At 43.1% G+C, this 14,937-nt stretch overlaps 1 protein-coding gene across 2 annotated transcripts in view; it reads right to left on the bottom strand.

Moving 5' to 3' along the window:
- Positions 1–1,294: 1,294 nt before the first annotated feature.
- Positions 1,295–14,937, bottom strand: part of LOC137534108 (ribosome biogenesis protein BMS1 homolog) — a 67,814-nt gene continuing 54,171 nt past the window's right edge. For both annotated transcript variants that reach the window (XM_068255472.1, XM_068255473.1), the window contains 8 exons: positions 14,044–14,232; positions 13,771–13,951; positions 12,352–12,410; positions 8,341–8,463; positions 6,207–6,354; positions 4,929–5,104; positions 4,679–4,840; positions 1,295–3,819 (listed from right to left, as the gene is read on the bottom strand). In XM_068255472.1, coding sequence (XP_068111573.1) covers positions 3,592–3,819; positions 4,679–4,840; positions 4,929–5,104; positions 6,207–6,354; positions 8,341–8,463; positions 12,352–12,410; positions 13,771–13,951; positions 14,044–14,232 — 1,266 coding nt within the window. In that variant the 3' untranslated portion in view covers positions 1,295–3,591. The remainder of the gene's footprint in view (positions 3,820–4,678; positions 4,841–4,928; positions 5,105–6,206; positions 6,355–8,340; positions 8,464–12,351; positions 12,411–13,770; positions 13,952–14,043; positions 14,233–14,937) is intronic.

The following is a 14,937-nucleotide window of genomic DNA, read 5'->3' as shown; positions in this document are numbered from 1 at the left end:
CTTGGGGGCCACATTTACACAGCGACAATGTCACAAGGCCGATTCCCAGGCCTGTGGTGTATGGGCAGCTGACAGATCTCTCTTTGACCAGATTCAATCAGAGAGAGTTGTCTCTTGATGGAATCTGCCCATCACCGCTAGATGTAGGGGCACCTTTAGGATAATGCAATCAGTTACATTAACATTCTCTTATTAATTTAAGAATGTGCTGTTGAGTTTACTTGGGCTTTAATGGTGACCTGGAACAAGCCTGCGCAGTCAGAAGCCCTGGCCAGCATGCCTATGCTAGGTCCTGAGTTCTCATTACATGGCACCTGTAGACCAAGGGGTACATTGCCTATGATCGGGGGTACTTGAAACTGTCCTAGTCAATATATTATAGTAACTTTTCAGATTAAATCTGAATCCTAATTATGGAGTACTCCTAACAAATCTAAATTAATCAAGGGGTACTTGAGATGTTACTCAAGGTAAGGGGTACTTTGTTAATGCAGTCATTAATAAAGGGGTGCATGCTATAAGAATGATGAGAAGCACAGATTTCCTAGCTATTTCATTGCATATGTAAAATAACAACCATGTAAAAAAAATCCCAATCTCTGGCGACTGTGATTAGCGATTGCTAGTGGAAAAGGGCACTAAGGGACTCACAGGAGCTGTTTTAGCAGTGATTTGGAATCGCTAGACTAATGAAAGGCAATTGGGGTGATTGCACAGAACCGATTGCGATTTCCCCAAATGCAGAGATTTTACTACCCAGAAGTGCGCACGCACGCACGCACACACACACACGCACACACAGAGACACACACACACACAGAGACACACACACACACGCACACACAGAGACACACACACACACACACACACACAGAGACACAGACACACACACTGGCTACATGTTAACTGCAGTGCTTTTCCAGCGCTGCACTTCAATCTTTTGCAAACTTTCTGCATGCTGTATTTTTTCTCTGTGTGCAATTGGCCTGTTAGCCATTTTCAATACCCACTAAAAACATATTCATTTTAAATGGAGAAAATCGCTCTTGCATTGCAGCATGTTTGTGATGCGGATCACTATTTTCATTGAGAAAAAAGCCCCAATGCAGACTATCAAACTTTTTGACAAACTTATTTTGGGATGAAAATACATTACTACAAAAAAGTATCTACTAAAGAGCGACGACTTGTAAGTGTAGTGAGAATGGGGCCCTCACACAGCCTCTTGTAGCAATTAAAATTGATGGTATACTTTATCAAACTAGGAAAATCAAGTTACACTCCACAAACATAATACAATGTGGCAAAAAATAAATTTATTTACCTGGAAACAGTAATGGCTCACAAAATATAGATTACTCATGGTGCAAATCAGAATATTCCATAAAAGTTCTTACAATGCATGTGGAGTAAGATTCATAGCCTAGATTTACCGGTTTGTGTACAATCCAAGGATTCATGAATAAGGTTATTGCAAGTCCTAATATAATCATGTACAGACCAGTCACAAAGACTGAGACCTTTCCTTACTTGCTTTACATGAGCAGACATCTGCCAGCCAAACATAGTCAATACACTAACACTATTTCTTCTGACCTTTTAAGGAAAAAAGATTGGGGCTAAGAGACCCTGAAATGCCACTCAGTCATGCATTATGTACATAAATGTCTTCTCTAAGTTTTACTTAAAGGACACGTCTTAGGAATAAAACAAAAAGGAAATCTACTTACCGGAGGCTTCCTCCAGCCCCTGGCACGATCTGTCCCTTGCCGCAGCTCTGGTGGCCCAAGGTCCCCTCCGTTGGAGATGCTGATCTCTCCAGGTCGGCATCTTCTGCACCGCTCGTGACTGCGCTAACATGGTCTGGTGCGTTCTGTGTCAGCGAGGGACATATCAGCTGCCAGGGGCTGGAGGAAGCCCCAGGTAGGTAGATCGTTTTTCCCCCCTCACACTTGTTTTTTAAAATCATCACAATAAAAAACCTTTGCTCTACATGAACACGTTTATTGAGTTACTCAGCCTACACGCGTGAGAGGATAGTCGCCCAACGCTGTCATGTTGTCAGAACAGGTAATTAGCTCACTTCTGCAGACCATCTGCCAAATACACGAGTTGATTTTAGCAGAAGGTGAAGTGATCGTGCAAGTCGCTAAACTGGGCAGTCACTATTGTCTGTAAGCTGCATTACCCGATCACTAAAAAACAAGTAACTTTGCGTCTTCGTGCTCAGATGCAACTACATAGGGGGCTGCCTGTCCACCGCCCACTGCCTGCGCAGAGCACTAGCAAGAACCTGGCCGGTGGATGGGAGCAGCTGATAGCGGTGAATTAAGCTGCTCGTGGAAAAGAGGCTGTCTTCCTTATTCAGCCAGCTAAAAATGTTCTTGAAATTCAATCAAGCATGGTGAAACCTGCTGCTCTGTCTGGCCTCTGTGCTAATCTTCTCTTCCACGTCTAGTCTAATAAGTCATGCTGTGTGCAGTTCTCTGCTCTTCAGGCTTTTCAGGAGAGACAGTACAAACCACAGAGTAGCTGTCTTGGCACAAAGCGAGCAGACAGCATGACATCAGGAGGTGGAGTTGTGTCAGGGGAAGAGATGGTCAATGAGAGGTTAATAATTCCAGCTTGCAAGCACGTTTCAAGCAAATAGTCTGCAACTTGGAATTGGGCCCATCATTACTTCATGCTAATTTTAACTGACCAACTTCTAAGCGGCACAGTTTGCATAAAATGTGCATGTACATCAGAAATATTTGCATCTTACTGACCATCTCCATCAATCTGGATTGCTTTGAACTCAGTAGGTGGCTGGCTGTGACTGAATGCATCCTAGAACATGTTGCGCTGCACTTGTGTATTGTGTTGCACACAAGGCATAAGTAATATTCTTCTCAATGAGGCCAGTTTAAACAGTGTGACACTGGCAAGATTTCTTTAAATTCAAACTACAGACATCTTTGGTGGTATGTACAGTAAGTAAGAAATGGCCCTCCACAGGAGTCAATGGAAATAGTCTACAAATGCCTGCTAGAAAACGCCAGTCACAGCTTATAAAAGCCTGCAAGGTCACAGAATAGCGGCAAAACACCAGTCAGTATCTGACAATGCCAGTCACAGCCAGCCAAAAGCATTAGTCAGAACCAAGCAACTCCTGCTACAGCACTTATCCAACCACAGTTACCAAAGGGCTGCCAGGGTAAATGTGCTCTCAATAACCATTGGAGAGGCTTGAAGTGTTCCTCTTAACACTTAAGTTACAGCACTAATTTGTAAAGTAGACTCTTGGGTAAAGCTAAGGGACAGAACACCTTGTCATACATATTTCATTGAAGCCAAGCACCAATTATAAGATTTAGTATCACATGCTCAGGTTAAAGTTTAGTGCGACGTCAAGGCAGTTGAATGTGAAGAGAAGATGTTTCCGGTGAAGCATTACAGAGTTCAGTTGAGAAAGAGTAACAGGAAATCCAACTGCCCATCCCTACACTATGCACATGTACATTGAATAGTCCAAATAGATTTCCAAGAGTACAAAATTTGATGACTGAGCAACGATAAATAGATCTGTACATCTTCTATTGGTCAGGACTATCAGCTGAGCTCTTGGGTGCCTTTGAGACTTGATTTCTGCTTCTTCTTTTCTCTCTGTCCAATAGCACGGAAGAGCTTCTTTCTGGCCTCCTTCTGTCTTTTCAGCTTGTCCTCTTCCTCCTTCTGCTTGCTGCGCAGGAACTGCTTCCTCTGCTGTTTGTTCTTTGTCTTGGCCTTCTGTCTCTTGTAGTTGTTCACTGTGCCCAAAGCAGTGAGGAGGGCAGATATCTACGGGAAATGGTACCATTAGTGTTTTTTAGGAGAATAATGTCATGTTTAACTTAGATAGGTCTACAGCTACAGTACTAAGGCCTGGTTCACATTGGCACAAAAATTACAATGGAGCTGAACACATCGCTCCATTAGAACAGATCCGCTTGGCCCGTTCCGCCAAACGGACCGCAAGTTTCTTAGTATTTGGTAGCAACAGCTATCCTCAGTATTAGGGAGCCAGAGTAGCACCCAAGTATTAGGTACTGTAGCTAGAGGTGCCCCCGGCAGAAGGGTGATCTGGGCAGTGGAATTGCGAGACCCGGGTGAGTAACCTCTCATTTACACTCTACTCGAAACACTGCATAGGGTAAGGGGGGCACTTGAGGATGGGAGTGAGACGCCTATCCATCATCATGGCGCCTGCAGGCATATGTGCCTTATGGTAAATCCGGCCCAGAGGACTATGGTTGGTTGCTTTGAGCAACTTGCTACTATTCATGCTAAACAAACATGATCATTGTGCCTTCAGGATCTCACAACTAAAACTTTGGGTTTAGTCAGACATTCTATCCCTCAGTAAAAATGCAGCTTCATAACCACTGGTACAGCTGTTAGAAGAAATGAGTATAGTTTTACTGTCTATCTTTGATACAAGCCTGTCAGGACAGAATGGCAAATAGCTGACATGTACTGTATTTGAACAGTGTATTCAGACATTTGCCAACATTCAGAACCCAGGTTGTCAAGTAAATAGCATAAGGAGGGTTTCGTTTCGGTGATAACTAAGTAGTAGAAATTTACAGACGGGGGAATCTTTTTTAAACACAGTATAATAATGATGAGACGTGATGTATCAAACAAGAATGCCCCCTACCTTCCGTTCATGAGGTTCTTTTATAACAGCAGGCCGTAGTTTGTCCTTTGTCACCTTGGCCTTCTTCTCCATCATTTTCGGCTTACTCTTAAATGGCAGAGCTTTCTGCAGAGCTTTTGGAATGTGGAGTGGATTGAAGTGTCTTTCCTTTCTCACAACAGGCTGGAAAAGAAGCAGAATCGCGTTGCTTGTTTAGATAAACCATTTTTGTGCTGGTAATATTTTTGGATAGTATAAAATGTTTGTGTACCTTGTAGCGGGAATCTTTGCGCTGTTTCTGTTTGATGCCGAGCTCATAGCGGAGCTGTCCTACAGTCTTCATGCCAGTCCAGCTCTCTTTCTGCCCCACAGGCTTCAGCAGGGAGGTGACCGGATTATAGAAGGTGGGCACAGAGACTGGGAACCAGGTGCGCAGGAACACGATATCTGATTGAAGAAAAAGCAGTGGTTTATAGTGACTCTCTTATCTGCCAAAAGCATTGATGATCCATTCCCTGCAAGGGGTGGCATTATGAACGTCTGTGGAGGACACATGCTTTTCTGTTAACTCATCAATCACTTCTTGCCAAAAACACAATGCTGCAATACATAGGCAGCACCAGGGCAATCATACGCGAATCAGTTAATAGCGCGGCCAAATACCACTATTTAGCGGGTGGCCCTGAATAGCTGCAGGGGGGTATTGCCCCGGGGAGAGGTTATTATTCTTCCAGGGAAAGGGGAGGGGGTTATTAGCTTCCGGGGGAGGGTTATTAGCTGCCCGGGGGAGAGAGTCATTAGTTGCCAAGGGAAAGGGGGGTTGTTATTAGTTGTGTTTGCAACAGGGAGAGGTTATTAGTTGTCCAGGGAAAAGGAGGGCGTTTATTAGTTGCCCTGGGAGGAGGGTTCTTTATGAAAGTAGGGAGAGGTTAGGTCATAGTGAAATATCAGCAAGTACAGTATTGCCGATATTTCACTATAAATCTGATAAATCTACCGATATTCTACTACCACAATTAAATTGTTATTTACCGGGATCTTTTTGTATTTAACGTCGCACCCAAATTAGCGCGCAGCTTTTTCAAATGCATCACATCCCTCAAGTGGGATCACACGTATTGCATTACATTATAAAGAGCTTTTCAATTCACAAACACACAGAAAAGTGCTCCTCGTGGGTTCCAGACCTAACTGAGTATTAAACATGTTTAAAGCGAACCTTGCACTTGTCCAAAAATATCTGGCACTTTCCATAATCTGATTAAAGTTAGTTTTGGGAATTTACCGGCCTTTAAACTACCTGAAAGCTTGAGAGAAATTATTAATGAAAAGTATGAAAAATGGACTATACAATTGATGATGAAATGAAAGTGCTAAAAACTAAAATTTGTGCCCAAATAAAAATGTCACAATGTAAGATTTTGCAATTGGTTCTAATAATAGGTTTGAATAAAAGTATGTTAAAGCTATCCGCGCTTGCATTAATTTGCACAGGGAAATCACGTTACCCTCAGTAGGAGTACATGGTATGTACAGTGCTGCAACTCACCACTCATAAGGAGCTTGTCTTCAAATGTCGCTCTAAACGCCCCCTCAGGAGTTCGCAGAGCTTTCTTGATTTGTCCCCGAATACCACTGACCGTGCGCACGGCGGCGCCCTCAAATTTAGCCACTTCTAGGACCGAAGAGAACATCCCCTAGTGACAAAAATCAACACACATTTTTTTTTTAAAATACAAAAATTATAATAGAGAACTGCTACGAACCCTGAAAGATTATTATAAGGAAAACAGGTTTGATGAAAAGTGTTTGTAAAAAAAAACAACAGATTCTGAAGATTCAGATGTGTCACCTACCATAGACTGTCAACACCTGCTGGCCATCTATGGGAATTACACATGCTTTTTTTATGCAGTGTGGAATTAAGGTTTTTTTTTTTTACAGTACAAATGATTGAAGAAAGCATCAATAATCATACACAGACTGTGCAAACTGATGTACATATAAATACACAGTCACAACAAGATATCCTACGAGCAAGACATTTTCCAACTGGACAGAATCTTAAGGGGATACTGAGCAGCTTTGGAAAAAAAAAAAACAACACAATTTGTTTGTACTTACCTGGGGCTTTCCTCCAGCCCACCGTAGGCCGTGAGGTCCCCCGACATCCCCAGCCGCACGTGCTACGAATCATCACGGCAGCTGGCAGAATTGGAGAACCGCACATGCGCAGGACTGACACCGGCCGCTGTGATGACGCGTAGCGTGCGTGGCAGGGACTCGTACTGGCGACTTCAGGCGGAATTCACCGATTAATGGAGCTACCTGTGGGACCGAGAGAGGAGCCAGGACAACGCCGGGGGACCTCGCGGCATACAGTGGGCTGGAGGAAGCCCCAGGTAAGTATAAATTGTGTTTTTTTTAAAGCTGCTTAGTATCCCTTATAATCTACATCTAAGAAAATAATCCTTCAAAAATTATGTCATTTGTCATGTTACCCAATAATTAGACCTATCCCTACAATTACATAGGAGAAAAGAGATGCACAAACATCCATGAGGCATAAAATCTGGTACAATAAAGTACCGGATTTTATGTCTAACAAATGTCTGCGGATCATCTCATTTCTCCTCACAGAACTCTGCTAGGCATACCGGATCCTGCACCTGTGAGTGACACAGTAAGCGTTACAAGCTTTGTTCTTTCACCTACAATTACACAAGTGGAAATCAAATTTTTAAACTAACATGAATCGCGGTAGAAAAAGTCCTGAACGAACGCATGTGTCAGTACTGAAAAGCATTACGTACGATTTCACATTGCAGGAAATCCCAGTCTTAGAAATCCCTAACTTAACACATTCTGAAGATGACATGTGTGTCTCAGGGAGAAGAACCCACTGAGACTATTATTGTATGCAAAGAGATTTAAGCTCTCAAATCAGAATGGAAGAATTTGTTCCTGGAAAGCAAGAAACATCCGCAGGGAAGGAGCAACCTTTTCTTACCAATACCAGTCATCTGTAGGTCATACATGTACCTCATATGCAACATACACGCTTGTAGTAACTGTAGTCTAGAAAGGTCACTCTATGGAGAGGGGAGGGGGAGGGGTACTGCACTGCAGGGACAATTGTAGAACAACAATGGGGGTCAGTTGTTCGTGATACAACACTACAAGTCACCATCATTGGATGGCCATATCATCTTTCCGTAAAATATTTTTCCAGCTAACGGAAATCTAGTGTATGCGCGCAGCTGTTGGCTGTGTCTGCCAACTAATTTATTTCATTTAAGTATTTATTTAGCGCCGACATATTACGCAGAGCTGTATAGAATATATCGTCTTGTCACTAACTGTCCCTTACAGGGGCTCACAATCTAGTCCCTACCATAGTGATAGGTCTATGTATGTATAGTGTAGTGCATGCATCATAGTCTAGGGCCAATTTAGAAGGAAGCCAATTAGCTTATCTGTATGTTTTTAGGATGTGGGAGGAAACCAGAGTGCCTGGAAGAAACCCGCACAGACACAGGGAGAACATTCAAACTCCTTGCAGATGTTAACCTGGCTGGGAGGCTGCAAGGCGAGAGCACAAACCACTACGACACCGTGCTGGCCAACTAATGATACACAGCATTAACATGGCTGAACTAATAACATTGCGCAGTAAATGGTACCTTAATAAATGCTGTATTTTTATAGATTTTGCATGGATATCCAATTAGCTTTAACTTCTTCACCACGGTAATAGATTTGTCCAGATCTAGAACAACACCTGTTGCAGCTATCCGGAAATCTGCCTGTAAAAGAAGAAATAAAAATTAGTTTTCAGATAGAAATGACCAGTTATCACCAGGACTTAAGTGTGTAACTGCTGGACTGTAATTTAACCAAAGTTAGACTAAAAAAAAAAAAATTATAATTTCCCTGCATTAAACCTAAAGCTACGTTTCCACTGTATCATGACATTTTCGCAACCAAATAATCGTATAAGATTTTTTTGATTGGTGAAAAGTCGCTTGTAAATTTGTACGTGTTTTTAGTCTAATTTTCCTAAGCGAAAATTCGCATTAGTCAAATATAACAATCTGCCTAGTAACAGCTTAGTCATGACTGCTGAAAACTTCCTGTAACCATAGATTTAATGAGAATTTTCGTTTAATAACGCAAAAATTTGCGTTGCTATGTGTTGCCTATGCAAAGCATTGTACACAAATCGTACACAATGTCCAAAAAAATGAAGCAGGTCCTCAGATTTTATTTACGCGTATGAAAATTCACATTGAATGAAAACAGCCCCACTCACCACCATTAGTTGCCAAATCAATGCAAATTTTCTGAGAGAAAAATCTGACAACGCACAAGTGGAAACGTAGCCTTAAGCAAATCTGAAGCGAAAATAAACTTAAGAGTTAATGGACTGTATGTGTAGTACAGCAGCTAACAAAAAAACAACAACACATTAGTAGCAAACAAAAGAGTCATTTTTATTTTCAGTTCTATAGCCATTTATAAGCTATTTATAACATCAGATTTTCACAGTGGCACTTTAGAATCCACTCTCTGTATTAAGGGCAGGTTTCCATTACAAAGTGATGCAAATGCGGCTACGTAGACGCATCGCATCACTTCCACCGACGGCCGCATCACTTCAGCATCTCCCGATGCGGAAGTGAATGGAGGAGATGGGGCGCGGCTGCGGGCGGATGCGGCCGTGCGAAAATCTGCAGCATGCTGCAGATTTTTGGATCGCTCCACACCGCACAACATGCACACAGTGGAAACTCTTCCACTGGCGTGCATGTGTTTCAGCAAACCTGAGGTGCGATGCGGCTATGTAGCCGCATCGCACCGCTCTTAGTGGAAACAGGCCCTTAAAGAGACTCTGTAACAAAATTTTCAGCCTTAGTTCTTCTATCCTACAAGTTCCTTTGCCTGTTCTAATGTGCTCTGGCTTACTGCAGCCTTTCCTAATGGAACAGTGGCTGTGTTATCTCTGTTATATGATCTAATCTTTTTTCCTCTGTCGGCACAGTCGGGCTAAGGCTGGAATGTGTGGAATGTGCAGGGCTGATTGTGATTGGATAGAAGCGATACACACCCTCTGTAGGCTCTGTATGACTCACACACTCTGCTTATGTGAGCCTGTCACAAGCTGGTTAGTTTGTAAACACTGCCTAAAACTGGCAATTACAAGCCAGGTTTGCAGCAGAGAGTGGCAGAAACAGCACAGAGGGGCCCAGGAGAACATAATGAATAGAATGGTATGCTTTTTGCTGTAAAAATTTTAGAGTACAGATTCTCTTTAAGCTGTTAAACAAAGCAGATGTAATGACCCTTTGAATCTCCCTGCAGTAAAACCTTATCTCAAACTGTCTCTCAGTTTCTTGGCTGTTTAAGTTCTTCAGAAAATCAGGACTGACTTCCACCAAGTTGGTGGAATAGCTCAGAGAAGCTCTTTTGCATAGATAACACAAGTTTGTGTTTTTTTTACTCTTCCTATACTGAAAAACAGAAAGGGACTTCACATAATTTTTTTAGTAGGGCTAGTACTAGACATGAGCGAAGATGTTTATCTCATGTCACACATCGTTTCAGAGAGAGGAAGCTCATTGGTTGTAGCATAATACAATGCACATTCTGCACGTTATAGAGTGCACATTATTTTTCATACCATGAAGATTTCTATGGTAACTATGCTCATTAATGCACACATTATCCAGAAACGCAGTATAGAATATGCCATAGATAATAACATGGTCTCTTACAATGCCAAGATGTGAACATGCATATACAGCTGTATGCATGTGGCAACACGCATAGTGTTAACACACCCCATAGGGGGTGTTTTTTTTTTCTTCAAGTAAGCTTAAAGCTGGCCACTAACTGTCCAATTTCTAGCGAAAAATCGTTCGAGCGATCAGAAATTCTGATCGGATTGGTTGTAAATAATCTCCATTGGTGGACACAATCGATTATGAACGAGTGAAAAAAATGTCGCCCGAATGAATTTTCGTCCAACGAAAATTTGGATTTTCTTGGTGGTCGTGATAGATAGGAAGCAATGATTGGTTAGTTGATGGTGTAGTGAACGATTTTTCGTCCGATCAAAATTTCTGATCGCTTGAACGATTTTTCACTAGAAATTGGACCGTTAGTGGCCAGCTTTAGTGGATCTGCAGCCAAACATTTTCTTTTGTTTCTGACAGAATAATGAAGGGCAATACATTTTTGCAGGCTGATTATTTTCCCAATGGAGAGATTTCCACTGTCGTCCTGCCCCAGAGACACAACAGGAAGTTAGAAATATTCCCCAGTGGAATGGAAAGCCCATCAGCCATCAATGGAACAGGTCTTCTCATTGGAGAACTCTTATCTCAAACTCCTGTACTGAGAACTGTAACATCTTATATTCTAATCACCTCCTAATCCAGAGCATGAGGAGGATACACAACCACAATTAAAAAAAAAAAAAAAAAAAAAAAAAAAAAAGACTATTTGACTGGAGTTCCAGCCTTAAAGGGACTCTGAGCAGTGACTAGACTCAAAATCTGAACTTACCTGGGGCTTTCTCCAGCCCATGGTAGGTCGGGAGGTCCCTCGGCGTCCATCTGGCTCTTCTCCCAGGCCATGGTCAGAAATGGCTCCCCGGTGGCTCCTGGCGACACTGGGCCCGAGTGTTGGGCTCCTTCTTCCTGAACGGTGACGTCAGTCGTCACCACGCCGGCCGCCTCGCGTCATCACGGCAAGCGGCGTGACAGTACTGCGCATGCGCGGTTTAATCGCACATGCGCAGTACTGTTACGCCAGCCACTGTGATGAAGCGAGGCGGGCGGCATGGTGACGACTGACGTCACCTTTCAGGAAGAAGGAGCTCAACACTCGGGCCCAGTGTCGCCGGGAGCCGCCGGGGAGCCATTTCTGACCAGGGCCCGGGAGAAGAGCCAGATGGACGCCGAGAGACCTTCCGACCTACGGTGGGCTGGAGAAAGCCTCAGGTAAGTTGAGATTTTGATTCCAGTTACTGCTCAGAGTCCCTTTAAAGGACTACTGTAGGGGGGGGGGGGGGGGGGGTCAGGGAAAAATAGTTGAACTTACCCTGGGCTTCTAATGGTCCCCCACAGACCTCCTGTGCCCGCACAGCCACTCACCGATGCTCCGGTCCCGCCTCCAGTTCACCTCTGGAATTTACAACTTTAAAATCGGAAAACCACTAGGCCTGCGAGGTCATGTCCTCGCTTCCGCTGACATCACCAGGAGCGCACTGCGTAGGCGCACACTGTACTGGGCCTGCACAATACACTCCTGGTGACATCAGCGGGAGCGAGGGCTCAGCCGCGCAGGGGCAGTGGTTTTCCGACTTTAAAGTGAACCGGAGGAGGTGACCAGAGCATTGGAGAGAGAGAGAGAGAGAGAGAGAGAGAGGCTGCGTGGGCACAGGACATCTGCGGGGGACCATTAGAAGCTCCAGGTAAGTGCAACTCTTTTTCCCCCTACAGTACTCCTTTATCTCAGATTTATCCTTCCATATGGGATGTGTTTTCTTACACACTTTGGATTCTAGTGCAAGCTGAGAATTATTAGCTTCACAATAGCTGGAGATTTGTTACTCACTGCTAGTTGTGAAGAAATCCTAGGCTAACTCTTTGTGGTAATAAATGTTTCTATAAATACAGGTATACACTTACCTTGGTAGTGTTAACTGACTGAACAGCCAAGAATCCAGTCCCTTGAGGAGTGATGGGTCCTGCAAAGAAAAAGAAATGTGTAAGTGGTTGGATTAAACAACAGGTGACAGGATTCCACAAAATGGCTTGGTATGGCCATAACATAGCTAATCATGTGCTGTAGAGTAATGAATATACCAAACCACATATACTGCGCCTTGGAGGAATCATGAGGAATAAAACCTATACTCAACAGCTACAAAGAGAAGCATGATATATTGCCCCCAAGAGTCTAATGGTCACTAAATCGAATGTCGTCAGACCTGGCGTATCTAACCAAGCACCCCATATTCTTTCACATTTATGAACTCACAGCTTAACAGTCTCAGGCACATTCGTACTCCGTGTGCAATAAATTAATAACTCCCGCCCAGTACCTATGCAATTTATTGTAATGCCATAACACTGATCAATGTTTGATTAATAAAATGGTCAAATTGTAAGCCTTTTTTTCAATTGATATTCATTACATCTGTTTTTATTAAATGCAACAGCTAATCTATAAAAATGAAGTGTATTAAGGCATTGAAACAGTTACACTGCTCTGCAGCTTGCTTAAAGGGAAGGTTCAAGCAAAATAAAAAAATTAGTTTCACTTACCTGGGGCTTCTACCAGCCCCATGCAGCCATCCTGTGCCCTCATAGTCACTCACTGCTGCTCCGGTCCCCCGCTGGCAGCTTGCCGACCTCAGAGGTCGGGGGCAGCATTGCGTACATTTTTACGCATTCCCGCTAGTGCAGGAGCATTAACACATACATTTTTACGCGTTACTGGTTCAATGCGTAAATTTTTACGCATTGAACCAGCAATGCGTAAAAATGTATGTGTTAATGTTCCTGCACTAGCGGGAATGCGTAAAAATGTACGCAATGCGTCCCGCCGACCTCCGAGGTCGGCATGCTGCCAGTGGGGGACTGGAGCAGCAGTGAGTGACTACGAGGGCACAGGATGGCTGCATGGGGCTGGTAGAAGCCCCAGGTAAGTGAAACTCATTTTTTTTATTTTGCTTGGACATTCCCTTTAAGGCGGACCTGAACTCGGAACTTCCTCTCTGCTCTAAAAGATGAGCAACAGCATAATAACCTTTCTTTCTTTGTTACAGATGATACAAATCCTGCAATAAATCTGCAGAGTGTCTACTTCTTTGCTTTCATGGAAGCATTAGGGTTAAAATCCAGTGTTTACAAATTAGCTGCTCTGCCGAGGCAGCCAGTTGCAGATCAAATTACAGTTGTGAGGGAATTAAACAGGGTAAACTCTCTACATACAGGGTGCATTTCTCTGTTTCCTTATTTCCTGTGCAAGAGTCCGGGTCCACTTTACATTTAGGGAGAAGGTTTGGCCTTCTCTTAGCCTTTATGATTGGAGACAGCACTCACCCCAAATAGTGGCCCCGCAGTGCATATGCTCAGGTGTATACTTCAGTAGCCGGTGACGTCCATTGTGATCTTCAATATAATAAAGGGGGATAGTCTGGAATCGTCTCCAACCCAAGGAGAAGATCAGGGGATCTTTTGTCTTCAGAATTCTTTTGTGCCATCTGTGCTTTTTCAGCCTCATCTAGAAAGAGTTGGCATGACATGACTGTATAAATGCATCTATTACATACAATGCTGATCACTGAGAGACAATATGAAGTACTGCATCATTACCTGGATGTAGCCGACGTTTCCTTCACTGTTACCCAGACCACCAAGGATCATGGGATAATGAGGGTCAAAATTCACAACAAACTCACAGGGCATATTTTCAATTTCTATACGGAGGTACATGCCAGGCCGGAAGCCTTCATACTGTACACGGACGTCATCATCCTGGTCTTCAAATTCTGCACGATTGAGCTAAGAGAGAAAAAGCAAACAAGACACCATTTACAGCTATAGCAGAATATGCTGTTGGGAAACAATGGCTGCCTAAAAAGGAACTGTAGTGAAAAGAACATAATGCATAAAACTGCTTATTGTTTACAAAATTAATTTATAGATTATTTAGTCAGTGCTTGCCCATTGTGAAATCTTCCCTCTTCCAGATTTACATTCTGACATTTATCACTGGTGGTGACATCTTTAGCCTGCCAGGTGATCTGTATGGAATGTTTGTTACTAAGAGTTCTATGCATAGAGGGAGATGCTGCTTGCTTGGCAGTTGGAAAAAGCTGTTATTTCCCACAATGCAACAAGCTCCATAGACAGCAAACTGTCAGGACATTGGTCATGACATTACACTGTGGGAGGAGTTTCACCACAATATCAGCCACACAGTCCCCCCTGATGATATATTTGAAAAAGGTTTAAGAGGAAAAGGAGCATCATTAAAATGAATTACTACACAAAATCTCTGCTTTATAATTTAAACATCAATCAGAATAAATAAGAAAAAACAGAATTTTACAGTCAGTCTAAAACTCTGTACACATGCTAGAAAAAACAGCTGATTGTACAGCGCTGTCTCAGCCAAGAAGCTTGCATGTGTGAAGCTGTCCCATAATGTCCTATGGTTTGCTAAATTACAAACAAGTGCATTTTTTTTCTTTTGTTTCCCGTGCC

Source organism: Hyperolius riggenbachi, chromosome 10, assembly GCF_040937935.1.
Source record: "Hyperolius riggenbachi isolate aHypRig1 chromosome 10, aHypRig1.pri, whole genome shotgun sequence".
In the NCBI taxonomy this organism is placed as follows: Eukaryota; Metazoa; Chordata; class Amphibia; order Anura; family Hyperoliidae; genus Hyperolius; species Hyperolius riggenbachi.
This window is presented reverse-complemented; position numbering and strand designations above follow the sequence as displayed.